General features: G+C 47.0%; 1 protein-coding gene across 1 annotated transcript in view; it reads right to left on the bottom strand.

The window, feature by feature from the left end:
* Window positions 1–1,275: 1,275 nt before the first annotated feature.
* kifl (kinesin family-like) overlaps window positions 1,276–18,923 on the bottom strand; it is a 205,785-nt gene continuing 188,137 nt past the window's right edge. Inside the window, exons 22-23 of the mRNA XM_085962276.1 lie at window positions 11,149–11,227; window positions 1,276–1,909 (exon numbers count right to left, since the gene is read on the bottom strand). Coding sequence (XP_085818402.1) covers window positions 1,862–1,909; window positions 11,149–11,227 — 127 coding nt within the window. The 3' untranslated portion in view covers window positions 1,276–1,861. The remainder of the gene's footprint in view (window positions 1,910–11,148; window positions 11,228–18,923) is intronic.

Below are 18,923 nucleotides of genomic sequence, written 5' to 3'. Positions count from 1 at the left end.
TGCCGATCCTTCATCGGTGTTGGGTCAAAATCCTGGAACTCCCTCCCTAACAGCTTTGAAGGAGCACCTTCCCCACAAGGACCTCAGCAGTTCAAAGAAGGCGGCTAACCTCCAACTTCTCAAGGGCAACTAAGGATGGGCAATAAATGTCAGTTTTGCCAGTGATCTCCATAAACCGAGAATAAATAAAATAATATATATTGAACCTGGATTTAATTATGTTTATTAAATAATTGAGATTTATTTCTTCTGCAATAATAGTGAATAGTGGAAGATTACATTGCAATCTGAATCTAGCAATATTTTAAATGCTAACACACTGTTAAAAATTGTATCACTGACTGCCAATCAAAACTTTACATATGTTTCACGTATTTATTTTTGTGATTCAAAGCCATGGAGACTGTGAATATTTTTATATTAGTATGTCAGTGAAAATGTTATAATGGCGCGGAATTTGTGGTGGGTAATAATGGCGAACTGAAGCGTTCGCTTTTAATATCCCTTTGAAACTGCCAACAACTTCAGGATGTAGCGCATGCGCATCTAAAGGCGGAAATCCTGAAGTTGCGGTCAGTCATTCACTGCTCCGACATTGGCTGCGCTGTGCCCCCTCACCCTCCCCCCCACCGCCCCCACCCCCTCCCGCCCCCAATAGCCGGCAATCAGTGTAATCAGTGAAACTGACAAAAACTTGGGCTTTCCCACAGTAATATCACTGTTAAATACCCCATTAAAAGTTAGGCTTTGTTGGATTAGGTGTAACTGGGGTTTTAAAAATGTATTGACTGCTAAACAAACGTTATGGCCCTGAAAAACTAATTTAAATTTTGTAGAGTGTCAAATTTCCCCATTTTATTTTAAACTTAAAAAAAAAGTTAATTTTTTTTTTAAAGTTTGTTCATATTTATTTCAGGTTTACCTTTTCCCCATGTGAGAGCCACAATCTTAGTTTTGCTCTCTGTAACATTTTTTAAAAGTCTGAATAAAAGGACCTTCTTCACTTCCTGGTTCTCTGTCTGTGAGAATTCTGCATTGTGATTGACTGCTTAGACAGCTTGTTGACATCACAGCAGAGCGCTCTAGGAGATCCCCATATATTACACTAAAATCACTTGCACGTCGAAAAAGGCAAAAATCTTGCCAGAGATCGCGAGATCTTTGTGGGTAGCTTTCTTTGGGGCCAGCAGAGAACACCTTTGCTTTGCCGCTGACTACAAATTCTGGGCCATTATATTTTCAAATCTAAATTAAATGTACCACATTTATTTGAAATTTAAGATATTACGGTTGAGTAATATCTTTGATAAAATAGTAGATAGGAGAATTTTATACGGATGGGTTCATTATATCACTGCTGGAGTTCCTCGGGGCAGTGTCCTTAGTCCAACCATCTTCAACTGCTTCACCAATGACCTTCCCTCCACCATAAGGTCAAGAGTGATGTTGTTTGCTGACAATTCTACAATGTTCAGCTTTGATAACGAAGCAGTCTATGCCAGCCTACAGCAGGACCTGGATAACACCAACAAGATAAGGCTCAACCACATCCTCCTCCTGACCTTTAATAGCACCACCATCACCAAGTGCTCCTCCATCAACATCCTGGGAATCATCATTGACCAGAAGTTTAATTGCATTAGTCTTATCAACAATGTGGTTACAAGAGAGCAAAAGCCTGGCTCCCATGATTTCATAGCCGGGACATAAAGGATGGTGCAAAACGGGCATTTCATCTGATTTTCAATAAGAGGACAATCTAGCCCCACAATGGAGCATCAAGGTGATAAAAAGTAGTTTCTTTTTCTTTCATTGAGTTTGCTTTGATTCGTAAACGTTTCCTTTAAAACTGGAGCACCAGTCAGTACGCCTCTTCCACAGATTCTCCAGATTTCAATTTTGCAATAATCTGGAAAAGGAAGTAAATAGTTTGTTCATTTTTCTTTTAAACAAGCAGCTTTAAAATGTACTGTGTCTGTCACACAACTTTTGGCTATGAATCCCAAGTCCTGTAGTATTAAACTAGCTCTAACTCTCTTCTGAAAACATATCTGCCAAGTAACTATTAACACTTTTCTAAGTTGGTGAATGTCGCAGAAGAGATGCATTTTTCCAGAGATTGATCCTTTGCTTATGACCACATCACAGTGACTCACGGCTCCGCTACCCCCCTTCCGCGCCACCCCCCATCCATCCCTTTACTGATCCGGTGCAGGGGTGGGGCAGAAGATATAGTCTAAACTAGAGCCCGAGAACAAATATCTTACATGTAGAAAGTACTCGTTCCATGAAGCTTCTGTGCTAATTTAATTTAGTTTATGACATGTTGCATATATAAGCAATTCATTGTGTACATTTACATTCAGTCAGGTTCACTGGCGAATGACTTCTCTCCAAACTCAAGTACCATCTAGGCTCTGTGACTGACAACTGAACCAGGCTGCTCTCCTCGTGTTCCCACAAATTAGAAACCCCATCTAGTGGTCTGAATGAGTATTAACATTACCCATCACACTGCAAAATATGGACTGGATCTTCCTTTTTCTGTCCCTACAGGGTTGGATTGGGAATTCCACTATGATCTTGGCCCATTTTCCTGGTTCATAGAATGATACAGCACAGAAGGAGGCCATTCGGCCTGGCTCCTTGGTAGGGCTATTCAATTAGTCCTACTCCTCCACTCTTTCCCAATAGCCCTTTAAATGTATTGCATAGAATATACAGCACAGAAACAGGCCATTCGACCCAACCAGTCCATGTTGGCGTTTATGCTCCACTCGAGCCTCCTCTCGTCTTTCCTCATCTAACTCCCTCATATATTTATCTAGCCTCCCCTTAAAAGCATGTATATTATGTGCCTCAACTTCAAGTATTTATCCAATTCTCTTTTGAAAGTTACTATCGAATCTGCTTCTGCCACCCTTTCAGGCAGTGCATTCCAGATCACAACTCACTGTGTAAAAAAATATTTCTTCATGCCGCCTCTGGTTCTTTTGCCAATCATCTCATCTGTGTCCTCTGGTTACTAACCCTTTTGCCACTGGATCTCCTTATTTACTCTATCAAAACCATTCATGATTTTGAACACCTCTATCAAATCTGCTCTTAAACTTCTCTGCTCTAAGGAAAACAATTCCAGCTTCTCCAGACTCTCCCCATAACTGAAGTCCCTCATCCCTGGTACCATTCTAGTAAATCTTTTCTGCACCCTCTCCAAGGCCTTGACATCCTTCCTAAAGTGTGGTGCCCAAAATTGAACACAATACTCCAGCTGAGGCCTAACCAGTGTTTCATAAAGGTTCAGCATAACTTCTTTGCTTTTGTACTCTATGGGCAGAATTTTAACCTAAAAAAGGTGGGTTGGGGGTGTGTGGGAAGTTAAGTGTTAAAAATCTGCCGTGATTATTTGCACAAATCCTTTGCAACCTTCTGCGCATGTGTGCGGTATACTGGAGCCGCGCATGTGCAGTACCCAACCTGCAGTTGCAGCCTGCACCGTGGGCCACGCTTCCCTCAGAGAGCGAGGGGGTCGGGGGGCAGGAGAGAGAGAGGGGATCGGAGGGAAGAGAGAGAAGAGGAGATTGGAGGGGCGGGGAGAGAGGAGCTCGAAGGGGGGAGAGGATGTCAGGAACTCCGGGGGAGAGAAGGTCAGGAACTCGGGGGGAGAGAAGGTCAGGAACTCGGAGGGAGAAAAGGTCAGGAACTCAGTGGGGGGGGCAGTTTAAAGAGCACGGAGAGCACAGTGGGGATGAGGGAAGGACATGATCCACGTCTGAAGTGGGGGGCGGGGGGTGAGAGTGAGAACATGATCCAGATGGGAAAACGGAAGAAGGTCAGGAACCTGGGCTGAGGGGGGGCGGAGAGAAAGGTCAGGAACTTGAGCAGGGGGAGAAGATCAGGACCCCAGGGGCAGGGGGAGGAACTTGGACAAGGGAGAAGATCAGGAACTTGTGCGGGGTGGGGAAGGTCAGGAACCTGGCAATGGGGGGTAGACCAGGAACTCAGGGGTGGGGGGAAGGTCAGGAACTTGGGCAGGGGGAGAAGGTCAGGAACTTGGGCGGAGAGAAGGTGAAGAACCCGGGAAGGGGGGGGTGGTGGGGGAAGAGAAAGGTCAGGAACCCAAGTGGGGATTGGGAAGTCAGAAACTCAGGGGAGGGGGAGAAGGTGAGGAACCTGGTGGATGAAAAAGGTCAGGAATCCAGGGGATGGGGGAGTAGGTCAGGAACTCGGTGGGGAGGCGGGGCAAGGTCAGGAGCTTGGGCAGGGGGATAAGATATAGGAACTTGCGGGGGGGAGGGAGAAGGTCAGAAACCTGAGGGGTGGGGGGAATGTTAAGAACTTGTTTGGGGGGAGAAATTCCTAATCCGCGAGGGTGAGCCCTGCCTGTTCTCTGTGAGCTCTGAAACCTGACAGTCAGAATGAATGGCTCGAATTACACATTGCAAAGTACTTGATTACTTAGTCAGGCAGGATCTAATTATACATTCCAGATAAACTGCTGGGTGTGTCTTGTCCTCCAAGGGGACCAATCAGAAATCTGATGTTGCAAATAGACACGACCTTAAAATCTTAATTCTGACCTGAACCCGCCACCAACCTGCCCACTTCCTATTTTAATGGTGCCGAGATCGGGGCAGGTAGCCTATCCGCTGCCAGGAGGCGGGTCATCTATTTAAATATTATAATGAGGCTGGATACCTCTGCTATAACCTTCATTTAGTATTTAACTTTAGCTTTTTGGGTTTTGCACGCCTCGTGAAACCCACCAGCTAATTTAAGCTGAGGACTGCTGGATCCAGGAGGTAATTGCCTTTATATTTACCTCCTGGATCTAGGGTCCCTGCCTAACACCCCTCCTCCAGGTCTCTGATCCCTCCCCCAGGCCTCTGATCCACCCACAAGGCCTCACCGCCCCGCTCCTCCTTTCCCCCCAGTGCGCCTCCAGGCCCACGATCTCTGCCTCACCCCCACCCCCTCCCCCCACCCAATGCTACTCCAGGCCCGCGCTCTTCTTGCGATACCCCCTTGCTCCTCTGGCCACCCGATCTTTTCAGAACCCCCACTCCGATCCCTCCCTCCCTCCCCTGTGCGGCCTAGTGCTGCAGGCCTACCTGCCCGGAGCCAGCCAGCCTCTCAATCTGGCTGGCTGCGGGTGGGAAACAGAGGCTTCCCATGCTAATCAGGCACTGCCGTTAAATTTGACAGGGCCTGCGGGAAACCCGTTCTCCCGGGTATCCCGACTGCCTCGGAGCCCCCTGCCCCCAACCCACCTTCCCCATTAAAATTCGACCCTATGAGTCTATTAATAAAGCAGAGGATCCAGTATGCTTTATTAACAACCTTCTCAACTTCTCCAGCCACCTTCAAAATTTGTGAACAAGCACCCCCAAGTCTCTCTGTTCCTGCACCCTCTTTTAAATTGTACCATTTAGTTCATATTGCCTCTCCTCATTCTTCCTACTAAAATGTATCACTTCACACTTCTCTGCATTAAATTTCATCTGCCATTTGTCTGCCCATTTCATCAGTCTATGTATGTCCTCCTGAAGTCTGTTACTATCCTTCGCATTGTTCACCACATTTCCAAGTTTTGTATAATCTGCAAACTTTGAAATTAAGCCCTGTATTATCAAGTCCAGGTCATTAATAAATATCAAAAAGAGCATGTGGTCCTAATACCAACTCCAGGGGGACACTACTTTATACTTCCCTTCATTCTGAAAAACAATTGTTCACCACTACTTTCTGTATCTTAACCAATTTTGTATCCATGAGGCCACTGTCCCTTTAATCCCATGGGCTTCAATGTTGCTAACAAGTCAATTAAGTGGTCCTTTATCAAACGCCTTTCAAAAGTCCATATACACAACATCAGCCGCACTACCTTCATCATCCCTCTCCATTACTTCATTGAAGAACTCAATCAATTTAGTCAAACACGAATTGCCTTTAACAAATCCATGTTGGCTGTTACTTATCAACCCATACTTTTCCAAATGCTAACTAAATTTGTCTCGGATTATTGTCTCTAAAAGTTTCCCCAGTTAGACTGATTGGTCAGTAGTGGCTGGGATTAGCCTTCTCCACTTTTTGAACAGGGGTGTAACATTTGCAATCCTCCAGTGCTTTGGCACCACCCCCATATCCAAGGAGGATTAGAAGATTGTGTTCAGAGGCTCTGCAATTTCCACCCTTACTTCCCTCAGTAACGTAGGGTGCATCCCATCTGGACTGGGTGAGTTTTCTATTTTGAGGGCTGCCAGCCTTTTCATTACATCCTCTTTACCTATTTTTATCCTATTCAATAATGCTACTGCCTCCTCCTTTAATGCTACATTGGCATCATCCTCTTTTCTAGTGAAGAGCGATGCAAAGTACTCATTTTGTACCTCTGCTCCACAAGATCTCCTTTTTGGTCACTAATCGGCCTCACCCTTCCTTTGATTACCTTTTACTATTTATGTGTTTATAAAATACTTTTGGGTTCCCTTTTATGTTAGCTGCTAATCTATTCTCATACTCTCTCTTTGCCCCTCTTATTTCCTTTTTTAGATCTTCTCTGTACTTTCTATATTCAGCTTGGTTACCCTCTGTATTATGAACCTTACATTTGTCATAAGCCTCCTTTATCTGTCTCATTTTAACCTCTATCTTTAGTCATCCAGGGAGCTCTAGCTTTGGATCCCCTTCCTTTCCCCCTCGTGGGAAAGTGTCTATTCGGTACCTGAACCATCACCTCTTTGAAGGCCTCCCGTTGTTCAATTACTGTTTTGCCTACCAACTTTCGATTCCAATCCACCTGCACCAGATTCCTTTAAAACTCACTGAAGTTAGCACTTCTCCAGTTAAGTATTTTTTACACTTGATTGTACCTTGTCCTTTTCCATAACTATTCTAAACCTGATAATATTATGATCACTGTTCCCAAAATGCTCTCCCACTGAAACATGCTCTACTTGCCCCATTCCATTCCCTAGAACTAGATCCAGCACTGCTTCCTTCCTTGTTGGGCTGGAAACACACTGATCAAGAAAGTTCTCTTATACACATTTCAGGAATTCCTCCCCCTATTTGCCCGTTACACTGTTGCTATCCCAGTCTATATTAGGATAATTGAAGTCCGCCATTATCACTACTCTGTAGTTTTTGCATCTTTCTGTATTTGCCTGCAAATTTGTTCCTCTGTCTCCTTCCCACTATTTGATGACCTATAGTATACACCCAGTAGCGTAATGGTTCCTTAATTCTAACCAAATAGATTCTGTCCTTGGCCCCCTCAATGACATCATCCTTCTTCAGTGCTATAATAGTTTATTTTGATCAATACTGCTACCCCCTCTTTTTTTTCCTTCCCTGTCTTTCCTGAATACCTTGTAACCAGGAATATTAAATTTCCAATCCTCCCGTTCATTGAGCCAGGTCTGTGTTATTGCCACTAAATTATAATCCCATGTGGATACTTGTGCTTGCAGTTCACCAATCTTATTTACCACGCTCTGTGCATTCATGTACATGCACACCAAACCCATCTTAGACTGCTTTGCATTTGTCCCCTATTTGATCCCTATTTCTGAACTATTCTTTATTCTAGTGTTTTTGCCTCTCCCAGTAATCTGCACCTTTTTTCTCCTCTTTAATGTTTCATCCTGGCGACCAAACCTTTGCCAAATTAGTTTAAACTCTCCCCCACAGCATTAGTTAACCTTCCCACAAGGATATTGGTCCCAGCTCTGTTGAGGTACAGCCCGTCCACCTTGAACAGGTCCCTCCTGCCCCAGAACTGGTCCTAATGCCCCAGGAATCTGAAGCCCTCCCTCCCGCACCATTTCTCCAGCCACGTGTTAACCTGTTTTATCCTACTGTTCCTATACTCACTGGCGCATGGCACTGGGAGTAATCCAGAGATTGCTACCTTTTGAGGTCCTGCTTTGTAATTTCCTCCTTCGCTCCTGAAACTCTGACTGAAGGTCCGCAACCCTTTTCCTTCCTGTGACATTGGTTCCCACATGGGCCACACCATCTGGCTGTTCCCCTTCCCCCCTCAAAATGTTCTGCACCCTCTCAGTGACGTCCTTTACCCTGGCACTAGGGAGGCAACACGCCATGCGGGACTCGCACTGGCTGTTGCAGATACACCTATCTATCCCCCCGACAATCGAATCCTCTATGACCACTGCATTTCTACACTTTACTGTGCCCCCCTGTGCAGTCATTTGCCCCACAAGTGGATGTGCTCTGTGTCATAAATCGCAACTTCTACAAGAAGTACTACTGAACGGCCAGCTGAGGGCGCCGCCCGAGGAGTATAAATACTCGGGCATGGGCCCACCTTGGCCAGAGACAGTCTGGAAACAGGGAGCTAGTGACTACTAACTAGACCTCCATGTTTTGTTACAAGTCGATTAAAGCCTTGCTTTATGTACAACCAAGTGCGTAGTGAGTCTTTATTACATCACTCTGAACGGCACTCCCCCAAGGTGTCATTACCCTCACTGGTATTCAGTACTGAAAACCTGTTTGCGAGTGCCAAACTCCCAGAGGATTTCTGCACTGCCTGCCTCTTCCTACCTTGCTGGATAGCCACCCACTTACTATCCTCCTGAAAAATCTGTAGCTGAAGTGTGCTCCAGGAAATACTCAGTCTCCCGTATGCCCTGCAGTTACTCCAGCTGCTCCTCAAGCTAAGAAACCCTGCATGTTTTGGAGGGTCGAGGTGTGATTACGAAGGATCAGAGAAAGAATTGGTGCAGAATTGGGAGGTCGGGGAGAGATGGGAAGTCAGGGAGAGTTGGTAATCATGGGGGAGACAGTGATTCCTGGGGGGGGCGGGTACGGTAATCGCGGGGGGGTGGAGGTTCAGTGATCGCCGTGGGGGGAGGGTCATTGATCGCGGGGTGGTCATTGATTGCGGGCGGTCATTGATCGTGGGAGGTTCAATGATAGCAGGGGTGGGTCAGTGATCGTGGGGGGGTCGGTGATAGCGGGGGTCAGTGATCGCGGGATGGGTCAGTGATCATGGGGGGGTCAGTGTTCGCGGGGGGGTCGGTGATCGCGGGGGGGATCGGGGATTGCGGGGGGGGTCAGTGATCGTGGGTGGGGTCAGTGGTCACGGGGGGGTCGGTGATCGCGGGGGGGTCGGTGATCGCGGTGGGGGTCGGTGATCGCGGAGAGGGTCGGTGAGCACGGGGGGGTCATTGAGCGCGGAGGGGTCGGTGATTGCGGGGGGTTGGTGATCACGGGGGGCTCAGTGATCACGGGGTGTCGGTGATCGCGGGGGGGGTTCGGTGATCGCGGGGGGGTTGGTGATCACGGGGGGGGTCAGTGATCGCGGAGGGGTTGCTGATCGAGGGGGGTCGGTGATTGCGGGGGTTGGTGATCGCCGGGGGTCAGTGATCGTGGGGGGGTCAGTGATCACGGGGGTTGGTGATCGCGGGTGGGGGTCGGTGATCACGGGGGGCAGTGATCATGAGGGGGTGTCAGTGATCGTGGGGCGGGTTGGTGATCGCGGGGGGTCAGTGATCGCGGGGGGGTCAGTGATCGCGGGGGGGTCAGTGATCGCGGGGTGTCAGTGATCGCGGGGGGGTCAGTGATCGTGGGGGGATTCGGTGATCGCGGGGGGTCCGTGGTCACGGGGGTCAGTGATCATGGGGTGTCAGTGATCGCGGGGGGTCAGTGATCGCGGGGGGGTCAGTGATCGCGGGGTGTCAGTGATCGCGGGGGGGTCAGTGATCGTGGGGCGGGTTGGTGATCGCGGGGGGTCAGTGATCGCGGGGGGGTCAGTGATCGCGGGGGGGTCAGTGATCGTGGGGGGATTCGGTGATCGCGGGGGGTCCGTGGTCACGGGGGTCAGTGATCACGGGGTGTCAGTGATCGCGGGGGGGTCAGTGATCGTGGGGGGTCAGTGATCACGGGGTGTCAGTGATCGCGGGGGGGTCAGTGATCGTGGGGGGTCAGTGATCGCGGGGGGGTCAGTGATCGCGGGGTGTCAGTGATCGCGGGGGGGGTTGGTGATCGCGGGGGGTCAGTGATCGCGGGGGGGTCAGTGATCGCGGGGGGGTCAGTGATCGTGGGGGGATTCGGTGATCGCGGGGGGTCCGTGGTCACGGGGGTCAGTGATCACGGGGAGGGTCGGTGATGGCGGGGAGCGGTCGGTGATTGCGGGGGGTCGGTGATTGCGGGGGTTCAGTGATCGCGGGGGATGTCAGTGATCGCGGGGGGTCAGTGATCGCGGAGGGGTCAGTGATCGTGGGGGGGTCTGTGATCGCGGGGGGGGTCAGTGATTGCGGGGGGTCAGTGATCTCGGGGGAGTCAGTGATCGCGGGGGGGTTAGTGATCATGGGGGTCTCGGTGATCTAGGGGGTGATCGTGGGGGGGCTCGGTAATCACGGTGGGGGTGATCATGGGGAGGGTTGGTGATCTCGTGGGGGCTGATCGTGGGGGGTGTTCGTGGAGCAGTCAGTGATCGTGGGTGGTGGGTGGCAGGTGTCTGTTCACAGAAATCACAGAATCACAGAAACCCCACAGTGCAGATAGAGGCCATCTCGGCCCATCGAGCCTGCACCGACACATATCCCACCCGATCCCCGCAACCCCTACACCAACACATATCCCACCCTATCCCCGTAACCCCGCGTATTTAATCTCCCTAACACTAAGGGTCAATTTATCATAGCCAATCAACCTAACCCGCACATCTTTGGACTGTGGGAGGAAACCGGAGCACCCGGAGGAAACCCACGCAAACACGGGGAGAATGTGCAAACTCCACACAGACAGTCACCCGAGGCCGGATTCGAACCCGGGTCCCTGGCACTGCGAGGCAACAGTGCTAACCACTATGCCACCGTGCTCTGGGGATGTTTACAGGTTTGCTTTGAGGGGTTGGGGCGAAGCACTCTTCTTCCTCCTGGCCCGCAAACTGTGCTGGAAAAGCACTTGCATCTTCCATGCAGCAATCCTTGCTTCCCTTTAGCTGCCGGGTTTCCCAAGGCCCGGGAAACCCAGCAGCCAGCATTAAGCCTGTAACACATAAAGGGGTTTGGGTTTTAATTTTATATTTACATTTACGCTTCCCACCTGACCCAACCAACCCATTTTTGGGATTAAAATTACCCCGACATCTAAATATTCATTAAAATATCTCATTACCTGCTTCAGTCGAGCTATCTCTTTCGTTTCAGAGTTCTTCTGTGCATTATTTGTTATCAACTTAACACGAGATGCATAACTGTTTTGTTGAAATAAAGATAGTGTTTAAACCTGAGCATTTTTTTTATCCTACATTTTCAAAAGGAGAATAATTGATGTTAATTTTCTTGTTTAAGAACAAATCACTAAAATACTTGCTTGCAGAGCTCAAAGAAAAAAATTAATATGTATAATAATATTTAATGATAAAATTAGTCTTCTAATAGTAGGAAAAGTTTGTTGGTAATATCCAACCCATCTACAGGGCATTTAAAACTGGGTTCTCCCTTTGTGCACTTTAGGATGATAAAAAGTAGTGGGTTACAAGGTTATATGTTCTGCTGCTCATATGAATGAGCAGAGCTTAAATTAATTAGGAATCCTATCCCCAAGTCTGAGCAACAATTATAGTTAGTGCCATTTGATTATTGTGATACATAGGCTGGATTTTGCCGGCGCTCAGTGGTCGGGTTTGGAGGTGGGTCTGCTGTCAAAATAGCAAAGATTGACTAAGTAACCCTTTGTCAACCCGTCTCCACATGAGTCTCCCAGGTGTTGGGTCTGTCAGCGGAGAACTGACCCGACACCAAACGGCGGGGGAGACAATTGAGCTCATTAAATGGCTTGTTAAGAGCCAACTTAATGGTATTTTGAGGCTTCCTTCCAATTTTACGTGCTCCCCCACGGGTTACCCGCTGCTCGGGGAACACACCAGCTCACCCTGGCGTGAGTGGAGTCTGCTCTGATGTATCTGATAAGCTGACAGCTGCAGAAGCTGCAAAAGGATGCCATGCTGCAGATGGTCAGTTTCAGAGCACAGAAACTGTTGGTTACTGCATTTGTAATGCATATAGAGATTTCTTTAGCTTGCAAGTGTTTATAGGCAACTGTATGTCCAGTGCCACCTCATTGGAACAACCTCTCTCACCATGAACAGATCACTTCTATCATCTCACCTGCAGCTGACATCTATTGCAGCAACATCGCTGCCCTAGAAACGATCTCACCTTGCTCCTCTGGTTCCTTCCACGCTCAGCCCCAACACCAATATCACCAGGCACACCAACAGCACCAACAACAACACCAACCTTTTCCGCCATCACCTGATGCTGCACAGGACACAGGGCATCAGCCCCTGATAACATTGCTGCCCAGGAGGCCAGCGATGGCATCACCATGGCCAGATTTACTTCACTCGATGCTGTAAACCCTGGCTGCCACATGATGCACCAGATTGACACCATCCCACACCAGCACCATAAAGCATCCCTTTAATGTCCAAGCCATTCCATGCACACTCATCACTATAGCGGGGGGGGGGGTTAGCAGGGAGGGGGGAGTTATGTCTCAACATTCACTGGAACTCAGTAAGACACTTCTCAAGGTGTGCACAGATCTGTCCAATAAGGGGTAGTGTTGAAAATATAGATTTCATTGTATGACAACACATTACCAGAAACTTCACATGGACATTGGCTAAACCTCTCAAGTGCCTACTCTTGTGTGTTGTTAGTTGGTATGCTTGCAGTAGGATGAGGGTGAGTGTGAGGGGTGGCTAGTGAGATGGGGAAGTGATAAAGTAGATAGAGAGGGATGGGTGGAGGTGCAAGGTAAGTTGGTGTGAGTAAGGATGTGCAGGAGAAGGGTATGGAAGGCAGAGTGATGGGGATGTGATGAGTGGCACAGCAGGGTGAGTTTGAGTGTGGCATTGCAGTAACATTTCGTGATCCACTGAGATCATTGAAAGTTTGGCGCCACTGCAGCCAGGGACCCCTGACAACATCCCTGCTTTTGCCCTCCTGTGCAATGAGCAACCAGGCTGCGTTGGTGTCCTGGGGAGGTCTCTTCCACCCTTGGAAGGGAACATAACCTCCCTGCGTGCTGTGACTCCCTCCATAAGCGTATAGGGGGAGTCATTGGAGAGCCTGGGTGCAGCCGTGCGCCTTTATGCGGTGCTTGTCAGTGTTTCCAGCACCTCAATGCTGTCAAACACTGACAGAACAACTGTCAAACTCAATGTGGCCATGGTCCCTTTAAGGAAACCAGCTGATGACACGTCATCAAATGACGTCATCAGACCCGCTTCCTGTTAATTGGCCAATCAAGGGAAAATCCCCTTGACAGAGCGGCTGCAGCTCGGAGCGGGACCGGAACCCGGCAACCAGCTCTCTCACCACCATCCCGACACCACTGAGAAAATCCAGCCCATAGTCTCCAAATCGTTGTTTAAAACAATAGCAAAATACTGCGGATGCTGGAAATCTGAAATAACAACAGAAAACGCTGGAAACGCACTAGTGGCCCAGAAATTCGGGTCGGGGGCTTCCCGCGGGTGCAAGCCCCCGATCTGCACTTACCTAGTGCGCCGGCCGTTGAGCTGTGGGGCCCCGTGGAATTCCGATCCGGGGCCTGGTCCAGCTGCCGGCACACAGTGCTTGCGTATCCCAGGGGCGCAGTTAGTTCGAAGCGTCCCCTGGGATCACGTGGGCCACGGGGAGCCAATCGGAGCAGGGAATGCTCCATTCATAAGTCTGACAAGAAGTGCTGTCAAACTTAGAAATACTACGAGCCCTTTCTTCTTACAAAACATCACTAAATCTTCAAATAAATTTTAAAAAAACATCATTTTTTAAATAAACTATAAATTAAATGAAATAACTATTTTAAACAATAATTTAAATTTTTGAAAAAATAATTTTATTTTCTAACGGGGCTAAAAATAAACTTACCTTGCTTTAAAGTATTTAAAAATAATAAACCTGTGGGAAAAATGTTTTAATTTTAATTAATTCACCACTTACCTTGTACTGCTTTTTACATTTCTAAATTCTGCAGGCTTACCTTCCCGGGAAAACCTGTAAAAAAAAACAAAGTTCGATGCGCACACGCAGCCTCTCCCGCGCACGCGTTCGACCTCTGAACCCCTGCTTTCAGGGGAATGGAAGTGCCAGTTTCCCGCGCATGCACAGTGCATGCAGGAAACCGGCACTTCCATTGGGCCTACGGGTGAGTACTCACCCATGGAGACCCGAATTTCTGGGCCACTATCTCTCTCGCCATCTTGTGGTGGAAGAGAAGACAGCGTGTTGATTGTGGCTGCACTGTGGAGGTTTCCTGACCTCACCTCACTGAAAATGACATGATAACAACTTGTATTTAAAAAGTGCTTATCAGATGTAGAAAGACACCTGAGAGCACTTTACAATGAAGAGGGAAAGGGATACAGTGGACACTGTAGATGGGGAAAGTGAAGGGGAATGAAGAGGTTAGGGTGGGGAACTGATGGCATGGTTGAAAGAAGGGTTTTGAATGCAGGAAAAGAAGCAGCAAAGCAGAGGGAACTGGCTGCAGAATTTCAGAGGGCCAAAGAATAGTGGCTGAAAGTGTGGCCGCCGATGGTGGTGCAGAGGGACTGAGGGATGAGTAGTCCAGTGTTAGAGCAAGCAGAGGGTGTTTGCAGAAACATAAGGTAAAGGAAGATCAGTAAGGTAAGGTAAGAAACAGGAGCAGGAGTAGGCCATTCGGCCCTTCGAGCCTGGGTGGGGCATGATCATAGAGACATTTGAAAACGGTGATGCTAATTTTGAAATTGACATGCTGGGACATTGAGAATGGTGGAGCTCGATGAGGACAGGGAGATGTTCACTGCAACTTCGTCTTCTAGCTAACACTCAAATCAGTGACTAACGGAGCCACAGGCAGCCCTCTGCTGCAAGGAGCTGTGTTAGCCTTGCTACTTTGCAAGCTTTTGGGACAGGCTGAGGCCTTCGATTCAAACCTTTAATTAGGACATTGAAACATATAAAAGTGAATTCAGTGGATAAATGTAATCATATTATTGAGAAACAGAATTTTTTGAAATTTTTATTTTGTTTAAACCCTTATTTTAGACATAGAAATTTCAGTTACCAAGGAAAGAAATAGTGCATGGATGAAATAAACATATTAGAAAGCATTTTGAGTGTTTTGTGGGAAATTGGTGGCTAGATTGCTCAATCGCAGGGTGATGTACTTTCACAATATAATAGCAGCTTATTGTATGTCACACAGAGTGACAACTTTAGCATTGAAAATATCATCACTATACCACCTACAGGAGTAACAGGCACTGCAGGTAATTAAAATGAGTTTTTAAGGAAAGGTGCACCCACATACCGAACCTAATATAAAAAAAATGCCTAGAAATATGAACTTGGAAGAAGCATTGAGAGTAGCAAGGGCACAGAATGTACTGTAGGTGGGGGACTTCAATGTCCATCACCAAGAGTGGCTCGGTAGCACCACTACTAACCGAGCTGGCCGAGTCCTGAAGGACACAGCTGCCAGACTGGGCCTGCGGCAGGTGGCGAGAAAACCAACACAGGGGAAAAACTTACTTGACCTCATCATCACCAATCTACCTGTCGCAGGTGCATCTGTCCATGACAGCATTGGTGGCAGTGACCACCGCACAGTCCTTGTGGCGACAAAGTCCCGTCTTCGCACTGAGGACACCCTCCATTGTGTTGTGTGGCACGACTGTAATGATCAATAACATGTCATTCTATAGTGGACACTAGGTGGAGCCGTAGAGCTGTGTAGAGCTGTATATAGCTACATGTATATAAGACTACACTACCTAGCTGCATAGATATTAAGACTACATTACCCATGAGGCACTAGGCTACCCAGGAGGCAACAGTCAAGATGGCAGCCTGCACACAGGAGCACACATGCTGCATCTCTACAGATACTGTACCTAGAGAACGTGTACTGAATAAATGACTAGCTAGAAGCTAGCTGTGTTCATAATAAGAATGTCTAGTTATTAATGAACATAAGATGGTACCAGGGTGGTGAAGATCTGCTGAAAATTGTGAAAAGCGACATGGAGAATTTGAAGCCACCAGAGCGTTTGAATCTCGAGGGCAATGTCAACTACAATTGGCGCATTTTTAAACAACAATTCGAACTCTACATTGCAGCCATCGGATTCGGTACGAAGCCAGATGCAAGGAAGATAGCGTTGCTGCTTATGGTTGCAGGCCCACAGGCGATAGAGGTATTTAATACATTTGTATTTAATCCAGAGGAGAACAGAGCAAAATTAGAAGATGTGCTAAAAAAATTTGATGCACATTGCTCTCCCAAAAAGAATGAGACTATGAAAGATACATCTTCCGTTCTCGGACACAGCAACAAAATGAGACTTTTGATAGCTTTATAACTGATCTGAAACTGAAAGCACAGACATGTAATTTCTCTGAGCTGAAATCATCCATGATTCGTGACCAGATTGTGTTTGGTATTCATGATAAAAAAAGTCAGGGAACGTCTGTTGAGAGAAACCAAACTAAATTTGGAAAATGCGGTGAAAATATGCCAAGCCAGCGAGCTAGCTCGAAAGCACGCGAAGACTTTCAGTGAAATCAATAATGATGCGATTGTAATGAGTGATAATGCTGCTGTCGGTGCTGTGTCCTACAAGGGGAAGAAACGTGGGCAGAACAGAAATGAAAAGCAATCGGAGGATGAAATTTTTAATTGTAAACGCTGTGGTTACAAACACCAGTTAAGACAATGCCCAGCGTTTGGAAAAATGTGCACAAAGTGTAATGGAAAGAATCACTTTGCCAAACAATGCCTTTCAAAAGTAAAAGCAATGAAAGGGCAACAAGTTAATGTGATTGAGGACACTGATTTAAGTGAGACATTTTTTGTAGGAATGGTGTCATGTGACGATATCAAAAAAGATACAGAAAATGTGCAGCCCTCAGAAATGGACAATGCTGAACATAAAGTCAATGCAGTAAAAGTGGACAAATGGATGATCCCACTGCAGATAAATGGAGCATTAGTTACATTGAAACTGGACACTGGGGCAAAAGCAAACTTAATCAGTATGAGTGACATAAAAAATATGAAAGAAAAGCCCAAAATACAGAAAAAGTCAGTACTACTGAAGAGCTATAATGGACAGAAAATAGATAGCTTAGGTGTATGCAGACTTAAAGTGACAGTCAAAGACAAAGTGCATCATCTCATGTTTTCTGTTGTGGCTGAAAGACTTGATTCGATACTAGGTGACAAAGCTTGTGAAGACTTAGAACTGGTCAAGAGAGTCTACCATATAAACTGTGCCATAAGCAGACCAGATGACTCAGGTGATGAAGCAGAGAGCCCATCAAGGATGAAAAGGCCAAAGGGTATCCATGTCTTCAAAAAGCCTAGTTTCTCCAAGAAGAAAGAAAAAGACTTTAAGGTCAAAGAGAAGCCAAAGGAAGAAAAGCACAAAGAGAAAAAACACAAGGAGAAAAAGCCCAAAGATATAATCGCAGCGGATGTTGTTAAGCAGTGGAAAGAGAAAAAGAAAAAGAAGAAGCCTGCACCAGAGCAGGAAGCTGTTCCGGTGGATACTCCTTCTTCCCTCAGGCCAATCTTTGGTGTTCCATTAGCCGAGGCTGCTGAGAGGACTATGCTGTATGATGGGATCCAGCTGCCAGCAGTTTTTCGAGAGTGCATTGACTACATTGAGAGTTATGGCATGAAGAGTGAAGGAAACACTGAAACCCTCTCCAAGCAAAGATCGCAAGGAGACCTCGATCTATACAAGACCAGATTGATGACAATGCCGCAACTGCATCTTGTCACTCACCGCCAGAACAATCTCATGAAGACACATCAGACTTACCCGTGTTGAGAAGATCCACACGTGAAGTAAAAAAGCCTGATAGACTTAATCTTTGAGTAAAATGTAAAGCTTTGAAAATGTGTTGACTGTTTTGAAAATGTTTATGTTTATAGAACACTAACAAAAGTGTTACTGATATTATCTTCATTGTTTTCTTGAAAGTTGATTGATATTGATTTTGTTAAACCTCAAAGAAAGGGGGATGTAATGATCAATAACATGTCATTCTATAGTGGACACTAGGTGGAGCCGTAGAGCTGTGTAGAGCTGTATATAGCTGTATGTATATAAGACTACACTACCCAGCTGTATAGATATTAAGACTACATTACCCATGAGGCACTAGGCTGCCCAGGAGGCAACAGTCAAGATGGCAGCCTGCACACAGGAGCACACATGCTGCATCTCTACAGATACTGTACCTAGAGAATGTGTACTGAATAAATGACTAGCTAGAAGCTAGCTCTGTTCATAATAAGAATGTCTAGTTATTAATGAACATAAGAATGACCACCATGCTAAATGGGATAGATTCAGAACAGATCTAGCAGCTCAAAACTGGGCAACCATGAGGAGCGGTGGGCTATCAGCAGCAGAATTGTATTCCACCACAATCTGTAACCTCATGGCCTGGCATATCCCTCACTCTACCATTACCATCAAGCCAGGGGACCAACCCTGGTTCAATGAGAAGTGCAGAAGAACATGCAAGGAGCAGCACTAGGCATACCTAAAAATGAGGTGTCAACCTGGGGAAGCTGCAGCACAGGACTACATGCATGCTAAAAAGCGGAAGCAGCATGCTATAGACAGAGCTAAGCGATCCCACAATCAACGGATCAGATCAAAGCTCTGCAGTCCTGCCACATCCAGTTGTGAATGCTGGTGGACAATTAAACAACTAACAGGAGGAGGAGGCTCCATGAATATCCCCATCCTCAATGATGGCGGAGCCCAGCATGCAAGTACAAAAGACAAGGCTGAAGCGTTTGCAACCATCTTCAGCCAGAAGTGCTGAGTGGATGATTCATATCGGCCTCCTACTGAGGTCCCCACCATCACAGAA

This window comes from Somniosus microcephalus, chromosome 1, assembly GCF_052327205.1.
Source record: "Somniosus microcephalus isolate GS21.2 chromosome 1, FLI_Smic_1.0, whole genome shotgun sequence".
Taxonomy (NCBI): domain Eukaryota; kingdom Metazoa; phylum Chordata; class Chondrichthyes; order Squaliformes; family Somniosidae; genus Somniosus; species Somniosus microcephalus.
The sequence above is the reverse complement of the archived record's forward strand: the minus strand, read 5'-3'. Positions and strand labels throughout refer to the sequence as shown.